At 39.1% G+C, this 24990-nt stretch overlaps 1 protein-coding gene across 1 annotated transcript in view; it reads right to left on the bottom strand.

Moving 5' to 3' along the window:
* ABCB11 (ATP binding cassette subfamily B member 11) overlaps positions 1–10495 on the bottom strand; it is a gene marked incomplete at its 5' end in the record, with an annotated part of 39415 nt that extends 28920 nt beyond the window's left edge. The window contains 7 exons of the mRNA XM_082054964.1: positions 741–874; positions 1813–1900; positions 3534–3775; positions 5701–5749; positions 5845–5892; positions 7270–7291; positions 10420–10495. Of these exons, the coding sequence (XP_081911090.1) occupies positions 741–874; positions 1813–1900; positions 3534–3775; positions 5701–5749; positions 5845–5892; positions 7270–7291; positions 10420–10495 (659 nt within the window). The remainder of the gene's footprint in view (positions 1–740; positions 875–1812; positions 1901–3533; positions 3776–5700; positions 5750–5844; positions 5893–7269; positions 7292–10419) is intronic.
* Between the last annotated feature and the right edge of the window lie 14495 nt (positions 10496–24990).

Genomic DNA, 24990 nt, shown 5'->3' with positions numbered 1-24990 from the left:
CCACAGAAACTCAAAGATACCACTGGGCAGTGAGTAAAGGCAAATAAATCCCTAACTACAGAAAAATCTTCTGCAGATGTTAACGCATATTATCAGGCACGACTGTGAACAGGGAGCCATCTAAAGTTGGCATATTTACCTCGCAGCTGCCTGTAAAGAGGAAGAACTAAAAAAAGGAGCAAGCCTTAAACTCCGCTTTTCTCCTGTTCGTTCAGATTAAGAAGCTTTCTCCGTGGGTCCCTTGGATCCCTTTCTAAAGGTAGATGCTTGTACCTTCTCTAGCAGAAGATTAAGCAAGGCTTGCTCTTTTCTTTTAAAGCCACCCTAAGCAAAGTGTGCCCCTAATGTAATTTTCCTTTCTGGGAAGTGAGAGATGGTTCAAACCTACATCTTTAGCCTCATGGAACTGTGCACTGGCAGCCAAATTATAGATCACCCCAAAAGGACTGGGCACAGAAGAAGGGAAGGACAAACTGGCAAAAAATCCCCACCCAAAACCCCAGCAAAAAACCCCACATTTAATAACGGGCAGGGAACAAAAGATAAATAGCTGTGGCTTAACAGTTAAGGCACTCATTTCGAAGATGGGGGAGATAATCATCCTGTCCCTGCTCCCAGAAACATAGCTGTATTTTATATTAGAAAATGTTTGTCGAATGCCTAGTTATTGGCATTCTGTTGTGTTTGGAAGGAAGTACAAAATGTTTTCTGTAGCATATGTTTTTTTGTAGATTACTTACTCAGAAATTCGGGTGTTCAGTTCTCCTACAGATGTACAGTCAAACCAGCCTATATCCATTCGCATTACTTTCCTGAAATAAGCTTTCCTGATTTTCTGTATCTGACGAGCTGCAGCCATAACCCAAAGGCAGATCTGGGAAGAGCATAATGTGGCTGATAAATTGCAAGAAAAAGTCTTTCTACTCCCACCAAATGGGAAAAAGCAATTTGGCTAAAATGGGAAAGAGCAATTTCGCTATTGAGAAACTTACTATTCAGGTAAAATATATTTTAGCTACACAGACACAATAGTTGTTTTATGCCCTTTATCTTCAAATAATCTAACAATTTTATAAAGCTTCTCGATCAAGGATTTGTCTCACTTCTGATAGGCTGAGAGAAGATGCAAGTTGAATTATTTCTGCCACATGAATTACATGAATGTCATTCAGATATATTTTTTTTTCCATCTACAGTTGTAAGTAATATAAGAATGACATCCATCCTACCTCAGCAAAACTCTGGGATAGTTTTCAGGAAGGAGTATGACAAGTGATTTTTGCAATTGTAAAAAAAGCTTCAAAAGCAGTGGACTCTCTAGCAGATTATGCAGGAATCATCCAAGCTTGTGGCTTCTCTCAGTTAGAAGGACTGAACCATTACCACAGAATATGTAGGATGTGGTTCTTCTCCAACACTAGTTTTACACCAATATTACTCTGTAATATCTCTGTAATAGAAACACAGGGCTCAACACAGTTGAGATGCCTACTGGGAATCTTGAAGCCCTTCAGCTGTTATTTTGGGAGGGCATGTGGATTCCACAGTAACCACACTTGAGCAAGTATTTCTTTTGGCATGCATTCATCTCACTGGGCAAAACGTGCCCGTGTACAAAGGTATGCGCGCACAAATCCAAGGAGCTCTCAGATTGCCAGAACTAGCCTATTTCAGCCAATAGAATGAGGACAGAAAGTGTCTGCTCTGCTCAAATGGACAGCTGAACAAGCAGTTAAAGGGAACATAATTATTTTACATTTAATTATTTAGTGTTTTAAACTTTGAAATCAAAATAAGGAACAAAATACTGACTTGGAGGTATCCTAACACAAGTATGGCACAACCAATTCCTGCATAGTAACCTGCAAACTTTGTCATTTCTTGTTCAATGTCCAAGAGCCTGAAAAAATTTAAACAAAGAAAAAAAAAAAAAAGAGTTAGCAATATTGTTTCAAATTCCTTGTAGATTTCTAATCTGGCATTTCTTCAGTTCAGTCATGTCATCTGGCAAGTCAGCTTGTTTTGGTAATAGAGGCATTGTTTCCCACTCCTGAGGCTGTCACTGGCAGCAGCTGGTTTGCTTGCTATGCCTGTTGTGCCAGGGCAGGGTGCTGGCAGGTACCAGAAATGCTCTGCATCCCGGAGCATCCCTGCAGCCCCTGAGAAACCTCACCAGGCTGCGTGCTCCGAAACAGCACAGGTGAGAGGGTGTTTCAAGGCAGAGCTGCACAGCAAGTTTTCATTAGATGTAGAATTAGCTTGGTTTATGCATTTATACCAGTTAGTAACACTCAGATTTAAACAACAATTTACAAAGAGAAATGACAGCTGCTAAAGTCAATTCAAGTATTACTTTGTACCATAAGCTTGCTAATCTGAAATCATCAGTTGTTTTAGCTCAAGTAGGAGTATTAATCCTAACATCAGTTAAGGCCATTGAGTTGATGCTATTGCATTTAGATTACTTTGAAATAGGCATTTCAGATTGTTATCATTTATGCTTTCAGAGAACTTTCAAAAAACATCCTGCAGACAGCAAATTTTATTCTGTTTATCCAGAATTTGATAGACTGAAATTTTAAGCCAAAAGGGAACACTATGCACCTGACCTGATCTTTTGCAAAAAACAACCATGGACACAGCTCAGGTGCCTGACAGAAATATCCAGTACCACTTTTAATGCCTTAATTTATCCTGCCTGGTGCACTGTTGCTGCTTCAGAGGAACACAGGTCTGCCCTGTATTCTGTATTCTATCTGCCAGCCCCATCTCAGCGGGCTGGCTTGGACAGACTGGAGCAAGTAATTTGGCCCCAGTCACCCACATCTAGTTCTCATGTGCTCTGAATTTCAGAGACCTTTAGACAAGTAACTTCTAATTCTAATTAAATACCTAATTAAATGTCACTCAGAGATTAGAAAACTCTTGGAATGATCCACTGAAAAATGAGCCTTAGTAAAGGTTACCGTTCAAATTTGGCTTTGACAGATATCTGTATCTGAATGAAACATGTAGAATTCATTTATTATAGCTAATGGAAAGGAACAGGCACTCTTATAGGGCAGTTCATCTGACCTGCCTTAGACATCTCCCATAAGCAAAGATGAATTGCATCTTAGAAGCATTCATTTCTCTTCAATGACCAAAGTTTAGCTCAAAAGTCAGCAGGCACCTGTAGGCACCTAAGTCCTAACAGAAATGACCAGAAGTCATTCTTACCTACAGTGTTATCAAAGAAAACAGATTAATGAACTCAGATGTGTAGCAGATACATCTATTATCACAAGAATCATCATCAAAGAACATCCTCGCTGATATTAATAGGTGAAAGACCAAAACCCAGGATGACCTTCTTTCCCTCAAGATAATAACTCCAGCTCAGAAATGGGACTCTGTAACAAGAACCATGCCCCTTTTCTGCCTTATGGATTGAAAAGGTAAGGTTTAAAGGCTGACGTGGACTTTCACTAGCAATGCATTCTCTAGCAAGCTACAATGACAAAGGAAAAGAAACAAATACATCTACTACTTACCCGCATCTTATTGTGGCATTCTTTTCATTCTGATGGATAGTACCATTAATCCACACTATGGTGTTATTTACACATGTCTTGCCTGGGTCTTCAAGCTCTTGCATTTCAATGTCGTATTCAATAAACGTGTCTGCCATTGCACCAAGCACAAGCAACACAGCTGGCTGGGCTGCTCCATGAACAATAGCACAGAAACTACCAACAACCATCATTAAAATTTCCATAGATGAAGAAAATCGAAACTAAAGAGACAGGAAAAAAAGATGGTCTCTGCTGAGAGTCAGTCTTCATGCTGGTTATATACTGATAAATCATTAATCCGATACAAAACCGTTCTCTCTAAATTTCAGAATTATCTTCAACACAGAAAGAAGACAAATCTCTCTCTCCAATCTAATGTAATTGCACCTGTGATTACAGCCTCATAAATTATTATGAGCTCCCTTTTAGCTGACAGCAGAATCTGACCATTTGAATGAATATATTATATAACATTAATAGCTCAATATCATTCCACATTATCATCATTCCAGAAACTAGCTAAAAGATTAAGAATAGTAATTATAATTCATACATATAGTCTGCTTTGCAGATTTCCTGTGAGGACAGAGGGAAAGGAAAGGGAGGAAAAATCCTGAGGGCATTATGCGGAGCCTCTGCATAAAGTTAGCCAATTTCTCAAGTCTGGGGTGCGGTGGCAGAAAGCCAACTAAATGTCCCAGAGCAAGTTCTCATTGTTAATACTCGAAGACATGTTGGCTGAGCCAGGCAATTGTGCATTGGCTCTTAATCTGTGAAAAATGTACAGAAATATGATACCGTATGCAGTAAAAAAAAAGACTGAACTAAGTCCTATTACCTTACATTTGCCATGGGCTAAGAGCATGCACGCATGCAGCTGAAGACTCAGCTAAGATACAGCGGCTTCAGTTACCTTTGTTGTGATTGTGTGAAGTCTGATTCTCAGGCTGAAGTAATGCGTAAATATATAGTTCAAACTGTCCATATAGAATATCAGTATCAAATGCTGTATATTTTGAAATAGGAGTGTAAAGAGGAATCATAGCCTGCTGAAGAACCTGTCCAGGTTCTGTAGGTGCTATAATGTGTCTATGAGAAATAAGGGTGAGGATTTTGAGCACATATGTGAAAGGGACACTATGGCAGACAAGATAAAGGGGGAAAAAAAAGTTTGTAATCAGAAAAGAGACATAAAAGGTCTTTCTACAAACAACATCAGAAGAAAACTAAAGCATTATCATAGTTTTGCAAACCTTGCTCATAAAAACTCTAGAAATTCCCTTGAGTAAAAATAAAACCAAAAAACCACAGAAAATACACAGATAATGTGAGATCTAATCTCAGTACATCTGATGCAAACACACTGTTTACAAATTGCACTTTAGAAATTAAGTGTCTGTGCATAACAGGCTACAGAATTCAAACCCCTCTGCTTGACAGACATAGCCCTCTGTGTGGACAGACTGTTCTCTCCACCCAACTAAAGGCTGAGATACTTAGCCAGGTAGAGTACAAGCCACATGGATGTAACTGGACTAGCCCAGTACCACCATCTTACTCTGAACACATTACAGGCTAACTGCCTGGACTATATGCAAAATAGAAATAATAAAACCTCTTAGCTGCATGCTGCTGGGTTGGACATCTCCCTACTACATTAATTTTAAAATTTAGATGCACTCTATGGGATTCCAAGAACCATCAAAGCGAGGCATACCATACAGTATTCTGCATTCCCAAGCTTCTGTAGTTACCAAATCTTCTAATACCCATGGAGCAATTATAAGGGATCTAAATTATCTGCTAAATATCACACAACAAATTTTGGGCAGAAATAAGAATGAACCAAGGTCATGTAGATCCCTGCTGTACATCTTAACACGTTTCCCCATATCTACATGTAGGTTCAATATAATGTGTTTAATAGATGCAGATGCAAATATCAATAATCAATACCAAGGTGACATAATGACAAAGGTTTCTATTAAATTCCTATTGACTTTAATGGCAGGATTTAATGCCAAATGGTTTAATCCTTAAAAGTTTGGCTTAGTCACAGCTATTCCCCAGAACAACCATATAGATTATTGCCACTTATTCTGCAGCACACTACACATAAAATATTTACGGCCATTGCTTTCATTACCAGCTGAAAGAAGCCAACACGAATGCTGTTTTCTTTCTTGTCTGATGACCTTCAAGAACAGAAAACATGAAATTATAAACTTGTATTTTAGTACATATTTTCTTCTATATGCAAACATAGTACTCGGAATTGGATTTAACTCACTTTTCACTTTTCTTCTCTGTAAGAGGTTCCTCATATGTATGGAAATTCCTAGCAAAAAGGATAAGATTTTACATTATTTTTTTTTCTCTTGGTTCCCTTTCTGAAATTATATTTTACTTGAGATATTTTGCCCAGAATTTTAAGAGACAAGCTGTTTCTTTCAGACTTTGTTGGAACCAGTGATTTTAAATTTTAGACAGTGACTAGAACAGAGGTCAGGTTAAAATGATCTGGAGGCTTATGCTTTTTTTCATAAGCAGGTCCTCAAAACACTGTTGCTGTAATGTAGATTGTGGGTTCTCTGAGGTCAGGGAAAAAACTACCAACCAAATTGTTTGCTTGTCCTTTCTTTAAGACAGAGAAAGGTCCTGTTCCCATTCCCTCTTTATTGTCTGTATGTTCATCTGTCCATAGTAGCAGTAGAATTTCTCACCCTACCATACAGGTTTCTTTCAGTGCTCACACTATGTGTTGCTATTCTGTATGATCAGTTAAAATCTAAAGGACTAGGCACACCATTATGGATGAGATGCGCGTTATAGCAAGTAATCATCAGCTGCGTACATTCAGTGATCAATAAGTAAGGATTTTCAATTAGGATTTTTTTTTTAATGAAATAAATTAATTCAAGCTATATTTGTCATGAACAGTTTTCAGAAACCAGATCCTAGACAGCCTGTGTAGTAGGTAGGACCATATATGTGTTACACATGAAAGTCCAACACAACTTGGCTTTCAAGATATGTGTGAGGACCATGGTAGACCTTGAACACGGGGCTGGTGCTCTCTGAGATGGGCAACCTGACAAAGACAAAAATTAAGATACGCTCTTGCTTCCTTAGTCTAGGAGTAGTTCTTAGACTGTGTACACTGTGTCAGAAAGAGCTGGCATGAATTACAGCACCCATAAGGTTGTCCGGTCCCAAGATCTAGGAAGAGGAAGGCTCTTAGCCCCATTCAAATCTCAGATTATAGCTGAAGGTTAAGGTCTCTATATCATTTTAGTTTTTAAGTGTCTAGAATTGTACATATAAATCTTAATATCTGAGCTCAAATAAAGTGTGATAATTCTTTTTATTTTAGTCTCACACCTAAGCTTTTAGAGAAGTTAACCAGGATCAGTTAAAATTCCTGAAAACCTCATTTCTCAAACTCAAAAACTGAAGGAAGATAAATTTGAATATCAAAAACATTTTCACAAAAGAAAGACCATATTTTGCTGCCATTACTCTATGTTTTTAAAGGTTTCTAAGACTCTTTTGGTCTATCTCTGTCTGTTTTATCAAGTAAACCAGTTCAAGTCCTAGAGAACAGCTTTCCATGAAATACCATGTATTCTATAAATGCATCCATTTGATCTGATTACATTAACTTCTTTGAATATTCCAAGAAATATTGATTGTTCTGTTTGTGTACATGACTTACTCTTTTTTCTTGAAGCTGTTACCTGTCAGGAAAAATAAATGCACAGTCTAGTTAATAATTATTGTTCAAGTACATAACCTCTGTAGACATGTGAAACATAAACACTAGAACCCCATGGGACCTGATCATTCCTGAGTTATAAGCATCTTATTCCCACTGAGACATCTAGCCAGGGACATGAACTGACATGGGTCCAAAAATTTCTTGGTAAGTTTATATCAATTTATGCCTGCTTTCTCCTGATGAAGTAGTCTCAAGTTTTCAGTCCTCCAGATGAACAAATAGTTTTTACTAAATACATTATTCAGGATGTTTGCCAAAAGTCAGCTCATTAATTGGCTGCTGAAAGGAAAATGCGAGGAACAAGAAAGTCTGGTGAAATAGCTTTCTGAGTCATGCCAGTTTAGGTTTACAGGGCAAAATAAGCGTTCTCCAAAGTTGAAGAGGGAAACGAGTATATCAATGCTATGCAAGAGTGTGAGGAACTGCAGGCCAGCTCTTGTGGGCCAGAAGTTTTTAAGCAGGAGGAGAATTTGGAATGATGGTACCTATACTTATTTTGAAAGAAACAGGTACTGCTACAATTGAAAAAGTAGAAAAACAGGGCAGAAAATGATTTTATAGAAAATAAAAGAATGTAGGGGAGATGAAAGAATTTATTAACCTTGAAGAAAAAAGCTATAGTAAACTTTGAATGCTCAAAAAAATTTGAAAGAGGAATTAAGGCATTTAAGAAAGAAATTTTACAAAAAGCACAAAATCAAGGAAAAGTTGACAAACATTGCCAAGAATTTGAGTTTTTCCTGGTATTGTGAGAACACAGTAAAAGTTAAGCCTGAAGAAATGTGTTACTTGATTCAAATGATGAAAAATCATACTCAAAAGGCTCCCAGCTAAAGCTGTCTCTTAACTACACATGTGGCCTTCAAGAGCTAAACCACAGAGGGTTAATTCTTATTAATATATACAATAGGTGGTTAATGAAACAAGCCTCACTGGAGATTACAGAGCAGAAGAAATCAATCATCAGAATGCCAGTAAGGTTTTAAAGCAGTGAGATTTGCTTTGGGAAATGTGCTCTAGTAGTTCAAACAAACTGTTCATTACATTAAGTGGAAATCACAGTGCATTTCCAAGGAAACTGAGAAACCAGAGGCAAACCCACTTGACAGGCAAAAAAACAAAACAAAACAAAACAAAACAAAACCAACTGCGAAAAGAGGAATAGCTTTGGTTCCAAAACAAAGTCTTTTGCCAAAATCCCATGAGAAGTAAAAGCGGCAAGTGTGTAAGATAAATTAACAGATATAAACCCAACCCCCTAAGCCACCTAGATAAATCTGGGCAGGTTTGGAGTTCTAAGTAAGGGGCTAGAAAAGATGAACAGTTTTCTGTCCCAGAAGTAGGACCATACCCCTTTACCTATTCACTCCCTTTTCATGTCATTCCTCCTCCCTCTCCAGCAATATTAGAGCCCACAATGCCTCATACATTGAAACTGCCCTTAGTGAGCAGCCTGGATGAGAAGTTTTAAAAGCAAAACAAAATACATTTGGGGAAGGGAGTGGGGAGATCAGTACTGCTTCAGCACGCAGATGACTGCTCATTGCAGCAGGATGCAGGGCAGTGTGCTGGGGCAGCAATGTACTGGGTTGAGAGCAGACTTTCAGGAAACATTCACACTGGTTTCTTTCACAGTCATGGAGCTGAGGTTGCTGCTGCTGTGTTGCAGACTTCAAAATCAGCTGCAGAATGTAGCATGCCAGCTTTGATTTTAAGAACACATTCAAGCTATTCAGAGAATAATTTCCTATGCTATCTTCTTACCAGCTATAACAACAGATTTAAGGTTCCTAACAAAAACAGACCTTTGAATCTGTTGAACAGGAGATTATCTAGTCTAGTAGAATAATCCCAGCAAAGTGAAAGAGATTTGACGAGGATGGTTAAAATAAAATGAATTGTCTGGCTAACACAGAGACAGAAGGTTGGAACATACACCTTCTGCACATGAAGCTCTTGTTCAGTTTCTAAGGTCAGAGCAAAAAATGCACATGTACTGTCTTCTAATGGAACAGCTGCTTTTATGTTTGCAGGTATCAGTCAATCTCTACAAAGATAACCACAATCAAGGCTTATTCCAAGCTCAGACTGAATACTCCAAATGTGTTCAGACTCCAAAGTTATGCCCACAGTCCTATGAGACATCCTATCACAGATAAAGATTGGAAGGAAATCCCAAACCCAAACAATGAATGATACTAGATTTGAAATACAGACTTAGCATCAGTCAGCAACTACTAAGGTTTAAAAATAACAACACCACAGATCAAGTTATAGCTGGGACACTGTGCCGCTATATGGCAGGGAGAGAGGTTTGAAGAGGGGTGTCTTATTAAAAATCTGTCATAAGGTCCTGAAAAAGTTTGATTATTGTCTGAAATTTCATTATATTTATGGTTATGTGAAGAATTCTGGTGCATGCCACAAATTGTAACAGAAGGTAGATGTGAGGTTCCCATGGAACAAAAGAGGCTGAGGCTGGACTGCCTTAAATCTGAGCTGCTGTCTAGGCATGGGGAAAAAAAAAATCACTGTAACTTGGGTCTAGTATGGTTTGCTTAGATTTCTTTTTGTTGGTGAAAACTAGTTCCATGAGAGAAGAACTGTCTTTCAACATGAGCCTCCAGTTTTCTGGAAGTAATCTGTCATAAAATATTTCAAGTGAAATACTAATGAAACTGCAGAGTCTTAACCACTACCCAGCTTGATTGTTCTAACAATACGTCTGCTGAATTAAAAGAAAAGCAGCTGTAGAAACTGTGGAAGACAGAACTTTTCCCCCCACTCCCAGTAAAGGCCATTTACTTGTACAGCAAAGTGCTCACTATAAAAACCTGGCTATATACTGTGGAACTTGTAGGTTAGTAAGTGAAGATTGTCCATCAGTAGGAATTGTTATATGTAGTTTTTACAGAAAAGTTGTTTTGCAGGCAGCATACCCAAAACAGCAGGTACCACACAACTTGACATTTATTCCACAGACTATCTGCTTTGTATTATGTACACTATTTGCTCCACTTAGGCCACCCACTGCCTATTTTACATGGTCTAGAAAATAAGGAGCTGACAGAAGAATAAATTTCTTACATTTGCCATCCAAGTCAAAAGCAGAGTTATCCTCTCCCAACCTCTTGATGCTACGGAGAATAACAGGGTCAGACATGATGATTAGTTACTTAAATCAGAAGTCCTGAAGAGAAGGGAAAAAAAAATTAAAAAAGGAGAGTATCAGCATACATTTGTCTGTGAACATAAAAAAAATAGTACATTAAACTCCTGCTTACCTCAGTTTTGCTCTTATTATCCCAGGGCAATGCCACTGATTACAGCACAAGTTGTAGCAGAATAGATATCCCAGACACAGTGAAACTACACCTCAGAGAAGCATGCCCAGCTCCCTCCTAAGTGCAAAGCCTCTGAAAGATTTCAGTGCCTCTTGATCAAGTGAGGGCTGCTCCGCAGGGCTTTGCAGCCCACTGCAAACAGCTCATTAGTAGCCGTATTAAAATAAACTGCTGCTTTTGTGCAGGTGACATCCCTAGGTTATAGACTGAGATATTAATGTGACAGATATTGCCTCAGTTATGAGGCAGCAGCAAGCAGGAGACCTGCCCCTGACTTGTCCTGTTGTGGCTGGCAGCAGCCAGCAGGACCATGATGGGGGACAACTGGGGGACAAGAGGGGTGCCCGAGGGGGACCCCAGAGCCACACTGACACCTGCAGCATCACCACCAACAGCTGCACAACCACAGCTCTTGTCTGGGTCTGCTTAGCCGGCAGACCTGCTCCTCTGGACAGGTTTATTCCTAACTATTCACACTGACATGCTGAGCAGATGTCATACGCAGACAGAAATAAGGAGACAAAAGTTAACACTTTTTTGTTAAAGAAGCACTTTCGTGATGCAAAATCTGCTCATGGCACTAGTTTTGGCCAGCGGGCCTGGCATCCAAGATGCGGCCTGGGGGAAAGTGCTGCAAAGCCCGCCCCAAAACATTACCTTTTGTAACCAAAGTCATCTCATCCACACCTTTGTTTAACGTAATATATCCCAAAACATAGTTACCGTATTCCAGTCATTCAACATCAACATTTTTATGTTTATACTTCTATATAAACCTCCCATAACCTCTCATTTCAAGCATGTTACAACACATTCTGATACCAAAGCTTTAACATCTTTTCCCAAATAACACAAGAAGTCTTCTGCGTAAAAGGCACATTTCCACACATTATTTGCGTTCCACCACCGGAATTCCCAGACAGCTGAGGTTTTACTTATTTAGCCCTGCAAAGGAACAACCTCTTTTCTGCTAAGAAGCCCTTCCACATGTAAGGAATTTCAGCTTGGCTCTGAAATTACTGGAGGATGAAGGAAATACACCCATTTCTAGATCAAAATGGAGCAACATAAGAGGAGTCAGTTCCATGGTTCAGGATGCATGTGTGACTTTCAATAGTTTCACTCCCTGTAAAATCCCAACCTCTCAATTTTGTTAATTTTCCCTTCAAACTGGCATTCAAGAATTCCTAACTCCCAACCAAACCCTTCTCTTTCCTATCCTCTTCTCCTGAATTTTATGTGTATGTCTCTGGCACACCACTGAATCATCAGCAAGTTGGGCTGGAAAGACCAAAGTCTCTTGATTAATTCCAAGCATCCAAGGCAAAGTTCAATTATTCTTGTGTCATTTTAACTGATGTTTATCAAAGGTGCCTGAAGAAATCCCCAGGCAATTAGTTATTCACTATCTTATTGCTAAAATATTTTTTTCCTGATGTCTAGTCTGAATCTTACCTGTCATACTTTAAACCACTTACTTCTTGTGCAGTCCACCAAGGATATGGAACATAATAATTATTTTCACTTTGTAAGTAGGCTGTATTTATTAGAATAATAATTCAATTTTCCTTGGTAGGGTGTATTTCCTAAACCTCTGATAATTTCCACTGGTCTCCTCTCGATTCTGGCACATCTTTCTTGAAGTGATGAGTGTATAACAGCACTACAGCACCAGTCTTACCAACACTGAGCAAAGGAGAATGATTGTTTCACATTTCACTGATTATATTCCTGTTCATGCAACCCAGTATGATATTTGTTTTTTAACAAAAGTACCACTTTGCTTCTTATTCAGTTTGTAATCCACCAAAGCTGCTCATTTTTTGCAAACAATTTGCTACAGAGCCAGCTGCTTTCCAAACTATATTTTCACAATGGATTCATCCTGCCTGCTATTGTCTATATTTAATAGCACTTTACATTCTTTGGCCCATTTTAAGTGATTGTTAAGGGGATTTTGATTGGTAGTCCTGCTCTCCAGCATATCTGCAGTCTTTCCTACCTTTATGTCATGATCACATTTAATAAAAATGTTCTCCATTGTGTAATCCACATCATTATTAATATTACTGAATTATACCAGAAGCGACACAGACATCTGCAGGACTTCATTCAATACATCCATTCCCTCGGTTCATTGATTGCTACTCTACAGATGCAGGTTTTTCTGCCTAAAAGTTTCTGATGAGCAGACACGATTTACTCATCCACTGGTCTGTAAATTCTGACCCCTCACATTCTTTGACCCGCTAAACTGTGAACCGCATTCTCTCCTTAAATGTAAAATGTAAATGTGTAAAGACAAATCCCCACTGCAACAGTAAAATGTCTGGCCAAAACTAGACTAGTCACTAACAACATGAGACCACCGGAGTTTTTATTAATCCCCGGATACAGTGAAAAAACTTGAAATAATAATCATAATTTTTCCATTCTCTCAGACAGACGGCAAATGGGCTGAACAAGCTATGGCACTTCCTTAGTTAAAGTCCCTACCATGTGCACATTCCCACATCCTCTTTCTGCTCTTTTATATAACAGAGAAAGCATGTAACACCTGCTTCTGACCATAAAGTAAGGAAAGCGTCACATACATATCTCTGTTTCACGTGGACCCTATCTCCAGATCATCAAGTCTCACTTCAGCTGGATTTGCACTAAGCATATGGAAGAGAATTTAACAAGCTTAATTGCCAGCTGACATTATTCAGTTTATATTGAAATAAATGTAGCTTCCTCAAAAAAGCAAGCATATATTTCCGGCAGTTGTAAGTCCCTTGAAAGTATGGTGTCACTGAAGATGAGAGTGACAATTTTCCCTACATGGGAAACAAAAATTTCACTCAATTCTGCACTGATGACATAGAGATTATTCTGCTCCCTCCCGCCTTTTGCTGTGTTTGGTTGATTGAAATAGTCTGAAAGAGAACATCTCCAAAAGCTGTTTGTTCAAATCATCCTAAAGTTCCAGAAGTTTCCTAAGGAAAAAAAAAGAAAAGTTTCTCAGCCAGCTTATTTTTGGCAGTTTTGTCAGGCATCACATTCTCAAGACATTTTTTTTTTTTAATGTGTAAATTCAGTTGTGAGGTTGAAGATCTGAAAACACAGACTTTTTGCTCCATTGACAAAGAAGCTAAACAGTGGTAGCGCTGACGGGGGAGCCCTTCGCAGACACAATTCTAAGGAAAATACACCTTAAATATGCAATTGGCCTAAGGCTGGCTGGCTTCTTTTTTCCTGAAGTATGTGTTTTTTCGGAAGGGCACACTTTAAAAAGATGAATTAATATATTTCAAAGAAAGCCATCAGTGTGAGAAAAATAATAAATTAACAAGGTTTATTTGTTAAGCTATTCAGATTTTTGGTTCAAATGGGTAAAACATTATTGCCTTAATTAATAATACGCAGAAGATACCAGCTGCAACCATACACTCATATTTTCTTCTGCAAAAAATTGTTGACCACAATGATAACTTTACTAGTAATTTCTACTTAAACATGAAGCTATTATTTGCTTCTAGATCTAGTACTGACTGCTTTGCACTGTTTAGCACACCAATAACGGAACTATATAAAGGAAGCTGAGCTAATAGACAAGCTGCTTATTTTACACTGTAATTAGTACAACTGGAAATGTCATGATTATGAAAAAGTGTTCCGATGGAGTAAAGAAGTGATGTTCCTACCTGTCCTGCTATCAAAATAAATCTAAATGTTAAGGCTGGTATTTACACACACATTCCAGCAGCTTTAAAATACTTCATAACTTCACAGAAGGATAAACCTATTTAAATTAAGTGATATAAACTATCTGAACCATGCTAATGAATGTGAAAAGCTATGAAGTGGTTAAAAATCCACTGCCACTGCATTTCTGCCTCAGAAAGATAATGGATAATGTCATACTGTAAATTGATGAAGAAGGCAAAAGTAGAGCAAAGTCACTCTCTGCCTCTCCTCTTTCAGCTATAATTGGACTTTGCAATCATAACATCTATGCAAAATTTTGTACTGAAACACTGTAAAAATCAATCTGTCCTTTAAATGTTGGTATAGAGTATCATGCTGGGAAGTCTCATTTCAGTGTTTGCTATGATGCTGTATTTTAACACTATGAAATGTATTTTGCAACTGATTTTTAAGCCTGAATGCTGATGCAGTTTTAAATAATAGAAAAAATGGGGAAAACCCCAATGACTGATAGACTTGAAAAAGGATTCTAGTTAAAAACACTTGCTAGAGCTAAACTTTCTGGAATTATGTCACTTTTCAAATAAAATTGTGACTGTCCCACATTTTTGAAAGGAAACACATTTTTCCTATATTTTCTAGAGCTCAACACATCAAATAATATCCACATACTATCCTGTTCAGCAGGCATCACTCATTAGCTGACTTAAACCGATTAGTATAGCAGATTAGCATGCTGTATTAGAATATTAAAATAACGTTCCTCAGGGTCTGAACGTCTAACTGGGGATCACTTACAACATCTTGAAAAACACTGTTGCTGATGTTGGCTTTAAAAATTATTTAGATAGTAGTAATCAGAGATAACAGGAGGTACTAAATCATCCCATCTACCCCCGTGTGCAAAATACAAAATGGAAACAGATACTGCGCTTAAGTGAAATAACATTTTATTCTAGACATTTAAGGTATGGCTTCTGCACTTCTGATAAACAAAAATATTTAAGCAACTCAAAATCCAGATTAAACCGGCAATACTTGGAAAATGCCAAAAAATTGAACATATCCTATAGAATGAAGTAACATTAGGACCTGATTCAAAGCCCTTTGAAATATTTTTCATATCTCATCTTTATCCAGATCAGATCACTACTTAACATGAGAGGGCAGGAGGAAACATTGAAAATTGTCCCTGAAAGCACTATCTTTCATTTTTCCTTAAAACCAGGTTTCTCAGCATATATGCAGAAGAACATTTTGCTTTGAAATAGAAGTTTAATGCCTTGTTCTTGAAACATTCCCATTGAAAAGAATTAAAACAAGAACCAGAAAAAAACACTAACTGTGCAAAGGGAATTCAGCATTTAGCTTAAATTGTTCTGAAGGAAAAATGCAGGTATCTTTTAGTTGAGGAAGTTTCATCAGTTAACTCTGAAATATTAAACAAGATAGATTTGTTACTCACCCTTGGTTGTGAAAAATAATCTATCATAGAACAAACTGCAAGGATCCTGTTCAATTAGTCAGTGAAGCACCCAACCATTTTCCATCATGTTTTCATTATTCTAACCCATTTTTCAAAACTGAATCTTTAAATCAGGCATTGACTATTTGCACCTGGGTCAATAACCATGCGGTCACAATGGCTACAGTTCATTGACATCTAATGAAGGGTTTAAATTTGACTAATGTAATCTCACAACATAAAGTCAGTGCACTTGGAAAGCAATCATTCATGAGGAGACCAGACAGTTCTCTGGAGAAAAAAAACAAAGCTCACAACAAATGTCCAGGAAGAGATTAGTATGGCATTATTTTATCAGCATTAATATAGAACTACTTTATTAGCCATGCCATAATTCAGGGTACACTACTGTCCCTGCAGTATATAGCAACATGAGCTGAATAATATGAAAATTGATTCAGAGGGTAAGCTAAATTCAGTTGGTCAGAATGGCAAGTACTATACACTGTGTCTTCATTCTCTTCTTGGCATCAAATCAGTTATACAAAAATGACTTACTGAATTGTGATTTATGCTATTAAAAATACAATTATGGCCATCCCATGAGGTGCATATGTACATTATTTCTTCCAATGCAGCATGACTTCTGAAATAGTTACTATCCTTTCCAAAGATCTTTAGCAAGTGTTCTATATGGAAAACTTGTTTTTTGCACCTAAAAGCAAGACTTCCTCTATTGATGGCCAGGTTTTATAATTTTTGTTGCAAGCAAAAAGCTGATAATTGATAAGACGTCCATTTCCTTTTTTTTTTTTTTTTTGCAAGCAAACCACATTTCTTCATACTGAAACAGGAAACACCAGCTCCTACATTCTTTGCAATGAAATAAGGAAGGTACCTCTGGGCACAACAGGGATGTTTCTGTGAACATGACTTTCTCTTGTTATAGAAAGTAAAAAGTCCAAGTTGGTGATTTTTGGGAACAGATACCTCGAGGTGAAAGGCTAGCGCAAAGAAAGAAGCAAACTTATTTCTTCTCCCGTGACCTAAATCACAATCAGAGACACTAAGTCATGGTATATTTATTTCTTGGTCACAAAAATATGCTACACTGGAACTGCAAAATACCGTCCAGAGTGGGCCCAGCAGGAGTTTGGGAGGTGGGCAGCAAGGGACTTACCTCTAGTTACTCACCTCGTTTCTACAGTTAGCCTCTCACCATCTGCTCTTGGAAAGCACCAGAAGCAGGACATGCACTCATTTATCCAGTTGATCCTACCCAAATCTGGCAGCAGGCAAGGAATTTTTCTCCATTCCAGGCACTCGTGCAAATAAAAATAGCAGAGATGGCAACAACACTTCTGAAAAACAAAATAAAACCAAGCCACAAAAGAACCTGTAAATTTAAAATGCAAACTAGAACTGTGACTCAGCATGTTAAAATAAAAAAATTATTCCCAAAAGACATCTCTGAGAGTGCCTGGCCCTCTGGTTCCCTCGACCACCTCACCTGTTCCTGTTAGAGGTGGCCTGTCCCCTGTGCCTCTGCTTTCCCAGCCACTCTTGAATGCCACCACCCAAATGCCTCTGGGGCTTCTGAGCGCCTCTTATTCTTCTTCCTCCTGGAAATTAGAGAAAAATATATTATTTTTCTTGATGAGCCCTGTGTTTTTTTTCCTTTTGTGCTATTATGATGTTTAAAAACATGTTTGCAATTTCCTTTTAAATTAAGTAAGTAACCTCTAAAAAGATATGTACTCCTTTATGGCTATTTATAATTATTATGTTAGTCAACTGCATCTCCTGTGTTTTGGGCCATGAGCGCTCACAAAGAAGTGTAACTGAATTGTTTCCTCTGAGTGGAATTTCATCCATCGTCTGTAGCTACTTGTAAGTTCGCTATTAAGTGAATTGGAGTATACCCTCAGATAGGCAGGCTCTTCTCAAAGATACTTCGCAGTGTCGATGCTGTCACACTCCGGCAGGTGTGTGCTCCAACCTGCAGCCTCCTTGCGCTGCCCAGGGACCTCACACACACGTGCACTCCCACAGCTTGGATGCAGGAACTTAATTACTGAGAGGCAAAGCAGCAGTACTTGCTATCCCCTTTCTTGAGAGTCCAGCACTGACAAACAAAGGGTTTAGGAAAATAAAGTACATCCTGCTTCTTGGCTATCATTGATTAAGTATTCACAGTAAAGATAAAAGTTCTGGGTCCTACTCATCTTGCTTGACCTTTTGTTATCGGCTGGCCCTAGTCTTACTGCTTTTCTGTGAACTGACAATAAGTTCAGACATTTCTGTTGCTTTCCATGCAAATATTTCATTTTTGCTACTCTTTTCTAGTTAGTGTTTCTCCCAGATATGTGTGATGAGAGCTTACTGACCTGGCAGCAATAACCTAATATGCATTATTCTTTGTAACCTTATTACAGTACATCTCAAGTTCTCATTTGTGCTCAAGGAAGGAATTTTTGTTTTGTTTCAGCAGAAAGAGGTCACTGCTCTGCACTGTGCCTGCTTCTCTGAATAGTTGCAGTTAGCCAACTGAAGAAAAAAATAAGAAAAAAACCCCAACCAACCATGCTACCATGCTATGTTCACAGCTTACTTTAACTGACATTTGACAAGTGTGTATGGACGTCTTGTCATCTTCCAAGAACATGGAAGAAGATCTCACTAAACGGATGCTTCATACATCTAGTTAATGGTAGATAAAAATTTGGGGGTGTCAGGTTTATGGATTCATCATCGTCAGAACAGTTATCCAGATTCTGGAACCTTTGTTGGGACTGTTCGCACTTGCATACATATCACGAGTGCTCAGCACCTCCTATGCTGTGTTACCCAGCTAGGAAACAAATTAAACAAATTCCGCGTTACAAGCTTAAAGACTTATTTTTTAAAAAATTGAGTACATGTAATAAATTACTTGTAAGTAATTACTCATTCTATCAAAAGCAAAAAGTACATATGAAGTCTATCAAATAAATCTGAATAGAACTATTTTGGAATACTGCTTGCAGACCTTCTGAAAAATAGAAAAATCCCATATCTCTGACAAGCTGTGCAAGACAAGATGCTGCTGCCGTTACTGATGCTAATTGATTTCAGTAGGAGCGGTATTGCAGTAGAGTTGACAAAGGCCCAAGATCCTATGGGCTGGATTCAGCTACCTTTGAGTCTTAAATCTGGTCTATTACAATGTGTCGTAGTACCAATTATACTTAATGCTAAATTTCAATCTCAATTTGACCTTTTGTCTCTTCATAGATTTCCTTATTACTTGACAAATTGCTTTTATTTGAAACTGCTTGGTTTCAGGCCAAAAGTGATTTTTTTTTTTTCCCCAGGCAAAACTATGAGTAAAGTCAGACAAGCAAAAGAATTCATTCACACGACTCTAAAAGCTGACACAAGAGAAGACCTGGTTTTAAATTTTGGTATTTTCCCCTCCCACTTCTGAGGGCTCAGGAATGTTTTTTGAATCAATCTAGTATTTTTTCCTTGCCTCCACTTCATTTTTTGGAGCTGTCTGTTCATTTTAAAAAAATACTTCCCATTTCCAGTTGGGTTACGTCAGTCAATGTGAGCCATATGTTCTCTGCTACAATATACAATGCCAGTAGAGGGAAAATGAATAGCAAATGCTTTCTCTATCACAGTTCTCATCTTGTTTTCTAAGTTTTGAGAAGGATTTGTTTGTTGTTGTCGTTAACGAGAGCTGTTTTTTTATTGTCCTGGCACCTCATCGCTCTCAGAACCAGGGCACACTTGCCTATGTCTCAGAACACTCTACCTGTACCAAGGACCAGGTCTATTCCTCACACATTCCCCATCACTCAGTGCAGTTGCTCTTTGCCATACCTGGCCTTCCTCTACTGCCCTTTCTCCCACAAAAAGCAAACACTACCCCCTGCTCAAAATGCTGTGGCAAGGGGAAGACTATGCAAAAGGTGATGGAAAGTGTGGTGATAAAACTTGGACACTGAGAATAAAGCTGAATATTGCAGGACAGTCTCAAGCAATTCCTCCAAATCTTCTTTGCTCACCTGCTCCCTCACTGATTTTCTGTGAAGTCTCACCCGGTTCAATTTATTTGACGCATTAGATGAGAATTTGCTTCCTGACTTCCTACTTTTTCTTCCCTGCAGGCCTCTGGGGACTTGTCAATAACGCCGGGATTATAGGGCCATCGGTTCCTACAGACTGGTTGGATATTGACCACTTTAAAGAACCAATTGAAGTTAGTTTAATTGGACTCATAAATGTTACAATACATATGCTTCTCTTGATAAAAAAAGCAAATGGGAGGATAGTAAATGTATCCAGTGGTGGAGGCTATTTTCCTACAAAGTTTGGGGTAGAAGGATTTAATGACAGCTTAAGGTATAACACTCACTATGAGGAAAGGTCACTCTTTTTCTTCCTAGTGCTCACATACTGACTGAAAACTGGCACACGCAGAATAGAAGCTGATTTACAATCCTGACACTTGGTATAAAATTGAAAAACGTTAGACACTTAGGACTAGCTCTTAAAAGTGCCTTTGGTAACCATAAGACTATGCCAGCTTTTCAAGACTAAGGTATAAAGCCTGATGGGCACATAAGCTGTCCTCAGGTATTACCGTGGCATAGTTGGTGCTCTTATAGATTTACAACTAACCTATCTTAGTGTGCACAGAGGCCTTATTGCAGAAGCAGCTCTTCTCAAGAGAACCAAAATGTCTTTGCAATATGAACCAAATTTTCCTAATTTAAAGGTGCACCTAAAAATTTCCAGCAGCTGCCCATCCAGAAAAAATACATAAGAGGAGTTATTGCACAGTAGTAACTTTTGTCTAAGCTTTGTTCTTCAAAGCCTCTTCTCTTAATTATACCAATCATTAAAGAGAGATAGAGAAAATTGCAAACTAATCCTGAGGACCACCACTTGTAAGACAGACAAGGAACAAATTGTGTGCCTAAATATATAATGCCATTTTAGGTACCAGGACACTTAAACAGGGCTGACAGATATGAGATGGGGCCAGAAGGAACGGTACCAATCTGGAGCATCAGCCAGAGGTTGAGAGGGCTTCCCTAAGACATGTAAAATGGCTCTACATACTTGCATTTAGGCAGCCAGCCAATGTTGCAGATAAGTCACATAACTAATGAGCTACTGCAAGGTGAACTAGGATGTGAAATACACCACGTCAGCTACTGCACTGTCACTGCCCATGCATGCTCTCACTCTGTGAAGCCAGTAAGAAAGTTCGTCCCTCTTTCATTTAGGGATAACAAGCTGAAAGTTCACAACCATGGACAAACCTCACAGTATTTGTGTGCTGGTGTGCCATGTAAACACAGAAATGAAAGTGTTAGTACAGAAAAGAATCCCACAGCATTAGTAATAATGTCTAATGTGATTGAATCATTGTGCTTCCTTTGCAGAAGAGATATGAAAGCTTTTGGAGATAAGGCTTGTTGCATTCAACCTGGACTGTTCAAAACACCATTATCCAATCCAGCAAAGATTATGAAAGAGAAAGATCTCATTCGGAATATGCTCCCTCTTGATATTAAAAAGCAATATGGAGAAGGGTATTTTCAGAAAGGTAAGGCAGTTTCCAGATATTTGTGTAAAAACAAGTAATGCATTTCTTGCTGAGGAAGCCTTGCAAAGTAACATTATATTTTCTAATCGCTCTGACTTTTTTGAAAGACTGTAGTGTGAAAAGTTACTCTTCAAATGCATCTGCACCACAATATGACCATCCACTCAAAAGACTTGTTCTGGGAAGCTTTAATTCAAATCTCAGTGATTCGTGTTGGCATGAGGCTTTTGAGCAAACTCCCAAACAGAAACATTTCTGATGATATAATCAATACACTTGATTTCTTTTTCTGTCATTACTGTTTATTTATTTAGAACTCAAATAGAGATCAATTGCCTTTGCTTCTGCTAGCCCCAGTGGTGATGAAACCATTCAGGAACAGTCTGACACACACTTGCTAAGCCTGCTTGAACTTGAACAGGCTACTTGTCATTTGATCTTTAGACTTTCTTGTCCCTCAAATTTCTTCTTTGCAATTGTATTTCACAACTTTCCACAAAGCAATTTCCTTGCTACAAGAGACTAATTTACAACTACATAATTTCTTTTTCCCTTTGCCTCTTACCTAGCTATGTTTATTCTGAACTACTGTCAATGCTGGTTGCCTGTCCTCAGACCACACAGGCCTGGTTTTGCCATGACTGTTCCACAACTAAGGGTAACTAGCCTGTTCTTGGGGTCAACTATATCACAAGGTCATTACAGATGGGGACTTGGTTCTCAGAAACTGCTATGAACTCTTCTGTAGGGAGAAACAAGAAATACCAAATCCTCAGTGAAACAGCACACATCAGTGTGGAGGGAAGAGCTAAAGTCACCTTGCCTGGCTGTCACTACATGATCTCTTTTTGAACTTCACAGATGCATCCAAGAAACAGAAACTGGCCAAGATTTGTTTTAACAAGGACATTTCACCAGGAATTCAGTGCATGGAGCATGCCCTAACAAGCCTCCATCCACATGCCCACTATGTTGTTGGGCAGGATGCTAAGTTGTTTTGGAACCCCCTCTCAAGAATGCTAGCAGTTATACAAGACTACTGCTGTGGAACAGAGTAGAGATTGCAGCTTCCCATGCGAAGTAAATATTTGCCAATATATCCCCCATCATGGACAAGGCTGATTCTATAAGATCTGTCCTTTATATCAGTGTGATACAAACTACACATGAAATACACAAGCATTCACTATAAATGTAAAAATACATCTATTTCTCCAGTATCTGGTACAATTAAAAAAACACATTATATCATTTCATTTTTAAGTGTAAACCAGAAAGAACAAAAGAACTATTAATCTTTCAGAAATGACTGTGAGTTTTCAGTTCCTTCACCTTTTAAGTTGCTTCTGGTTCTCACTGTATGGAGGCCCAGATTCTGCTGGCATTTTCTCTCCCGGAACCAGGTGCCTCATTGACTCAGATGTCAGCAACAAAAGCCAATGACTTCTGGAAATGAGCAAAGCACAGAGTGCCCTGCTACAGCTATCAACACCTGTCCTGCTCACAAGATTGTATAAGGCAGGGGAATAGGGACTAGAAGGGACTTGCTCAGGAGAAGACCCATGACTTCCACAAGGTCAGAAAGTCCTGGGAGACAGCACACACAGAACCTGGCTTCGATTAGCTTGTTAAAGCCAGTGTCCAAAGATGCACTCCAAAACCTCCACCTGTCCAGCAAGAATAATGTTAGCTTCTTGTTTTTCACTTGAGAATCAAATTTCCTTCCCCAGTGTTATGCTTCAGGCAGGGTAATTTTTCCACATGCTTTCTAGGATTCAGGGATCTCATTATGAAATACACCTAAGGAGTCAATGGGAAATCAGATGCCAAGTGCTGCTTTCTGAAGATGAAAGGCTGTCTCATGCCAAGCTCTCTAATGGAAAGCTACGTATGGAGCTCACATTTTGCTTACGTGGTTTCCCTTCCGTTATGTTCCCTCACATGCTGTGCTCTGAGCAAGCTGCAGGAAAAAAAGGGAACTTATTGGAAAAATTCCCCATTTCAGTGGTTTCCGAGATGCTAAGCAGGATCTATTCAGCCTCCTGAAACTAGTTTCTACAGTTCAAAAGCAGTTTGATGAGAAAAACATTAGCAGTAGAGGAAGAGAAACTCCTTTTATATTCTTCTCTCCTACATCTGTGTGGCAAAGGATTGCTACCTACAATAGCAGGACTCCTGACCTGATGCTGCTGGAGAAATATTCCCTTGCAATGGGCTTTGCGTGCCGGTGGAGTGCTGTTGCGTGGTCATCTCAACCATGGTAGTGCCTGTTGTTTGAATGAGGCCAGACAGGATGAGGCAAGCCTAGCAAGCATGTCTGCCAGGCTTCTCCCAGCCACCTGCTGAATCCCCAAGACTCCTGCACGCTGCACACATCTCCCTAGTGCCCCAAGAGTGCTGGCAGCACTCTAACAACCAACACCGCAACTCAGGCTGGTGTTGCCTCAGAGTGTCAAAAGAAGCAAGAATTTCCACGCCCAAGCCAAAATGAGCAGGAGAGAAACTGGAGGGGAAGGAGCTGCCCACCAAGCAGAGGATGCACAAACGACTCTGCAGCTCCTGGTGGGGAGCTGCCAGGCAGGGGTCACTGGCCAGTCTGGGACAGGCTGCCGTTGCCATGGTCTGCTCAACTGAATGGGGTCAGATCACTTCCCGCTCCATCCTACCACCTTGCTTGGTTCCCCCAGTTTTAATTTCCTTCTCATTCACTGAGTTTAAAATCAGTTGTCATAAAAAGCTTATTCATTCATTCTGCTATTAAGAACTGCCTTTGCCCAAGTTTCCTCCCTCCCTGCAGCATCTGGCACTGCACGGCACTGTGAATAACCAGGTATGGCCAGGTAGAAAACACGTGGCCTAACATTTATATCTTTGAGTCTTTTCCCATGCAAACTGTAGAGCTGCTGTTTGCGCAGTTTGTAGAATTTGAGACTTTATTTGAAAAACATTGCTTGGTTACTCGGGCAACTGATTTGTTTCTAGTATCAATAAGTTACCCCCAGACTAGGTAAAATAATTTCATCCCTGAAAGTTTTCACACACAAGGATGTCTCTTAAAAGATTAAGCCACATAAATAAAAACTCGCTCACATGCAGAAGAAAAAGGCAGACGTCTGAACGAAGCCCTGTTAATGGAAAGACTCTTGCTGGTTTCAAGAGATCAGTCCTTCCCAGCTGAGCAGATCAGTCCTCCCTAATAAGTCTTGACAGTCCCCCAGGCTCTGTCTATTACTATATTTAGCCACCAATGCTTATACAACACAGACAAGATAGGCAGGCATGGACAGAAGATTAATACCAAGTAAGTCCCTAAGGTAGAAGTGTCACAGCACAAGTCATTATCAACAGGAGGGAGAGAGGCTGTGCTTGTCAGCTGATGTGCAGCGATCAGAAAGCACCACCAGCCAGAATTTACAGTGAGATTTTTCTGGAAACTATCATGCAGGTCTTGGTGCACAAGCTTGTGAGTTTGAATTGCACAGTTTCTACGTTCTGACACTGGAAATAACTGGTGAAGACAACTTGTGACCACCTGGAGGCATAGACTGAGCTCGCAG

This window comes from Streptopelia decaocto (assembly GCF_964273445.1).
Source record: "Streptopelia decaocto genome assembly, chromosome: 6".
Taxonomy (NCBI): domain Eukaryota; kingdom Metazoa; phylum Chordata; class Aves; order Columbiformes; family Columbidae; genus Streptopelia; species Streptopelia decaocto.
Note: the sequence above shows the minus strand (reverse complement) of the source record. Positions and strands in the feature narration are given on the sequence as shown.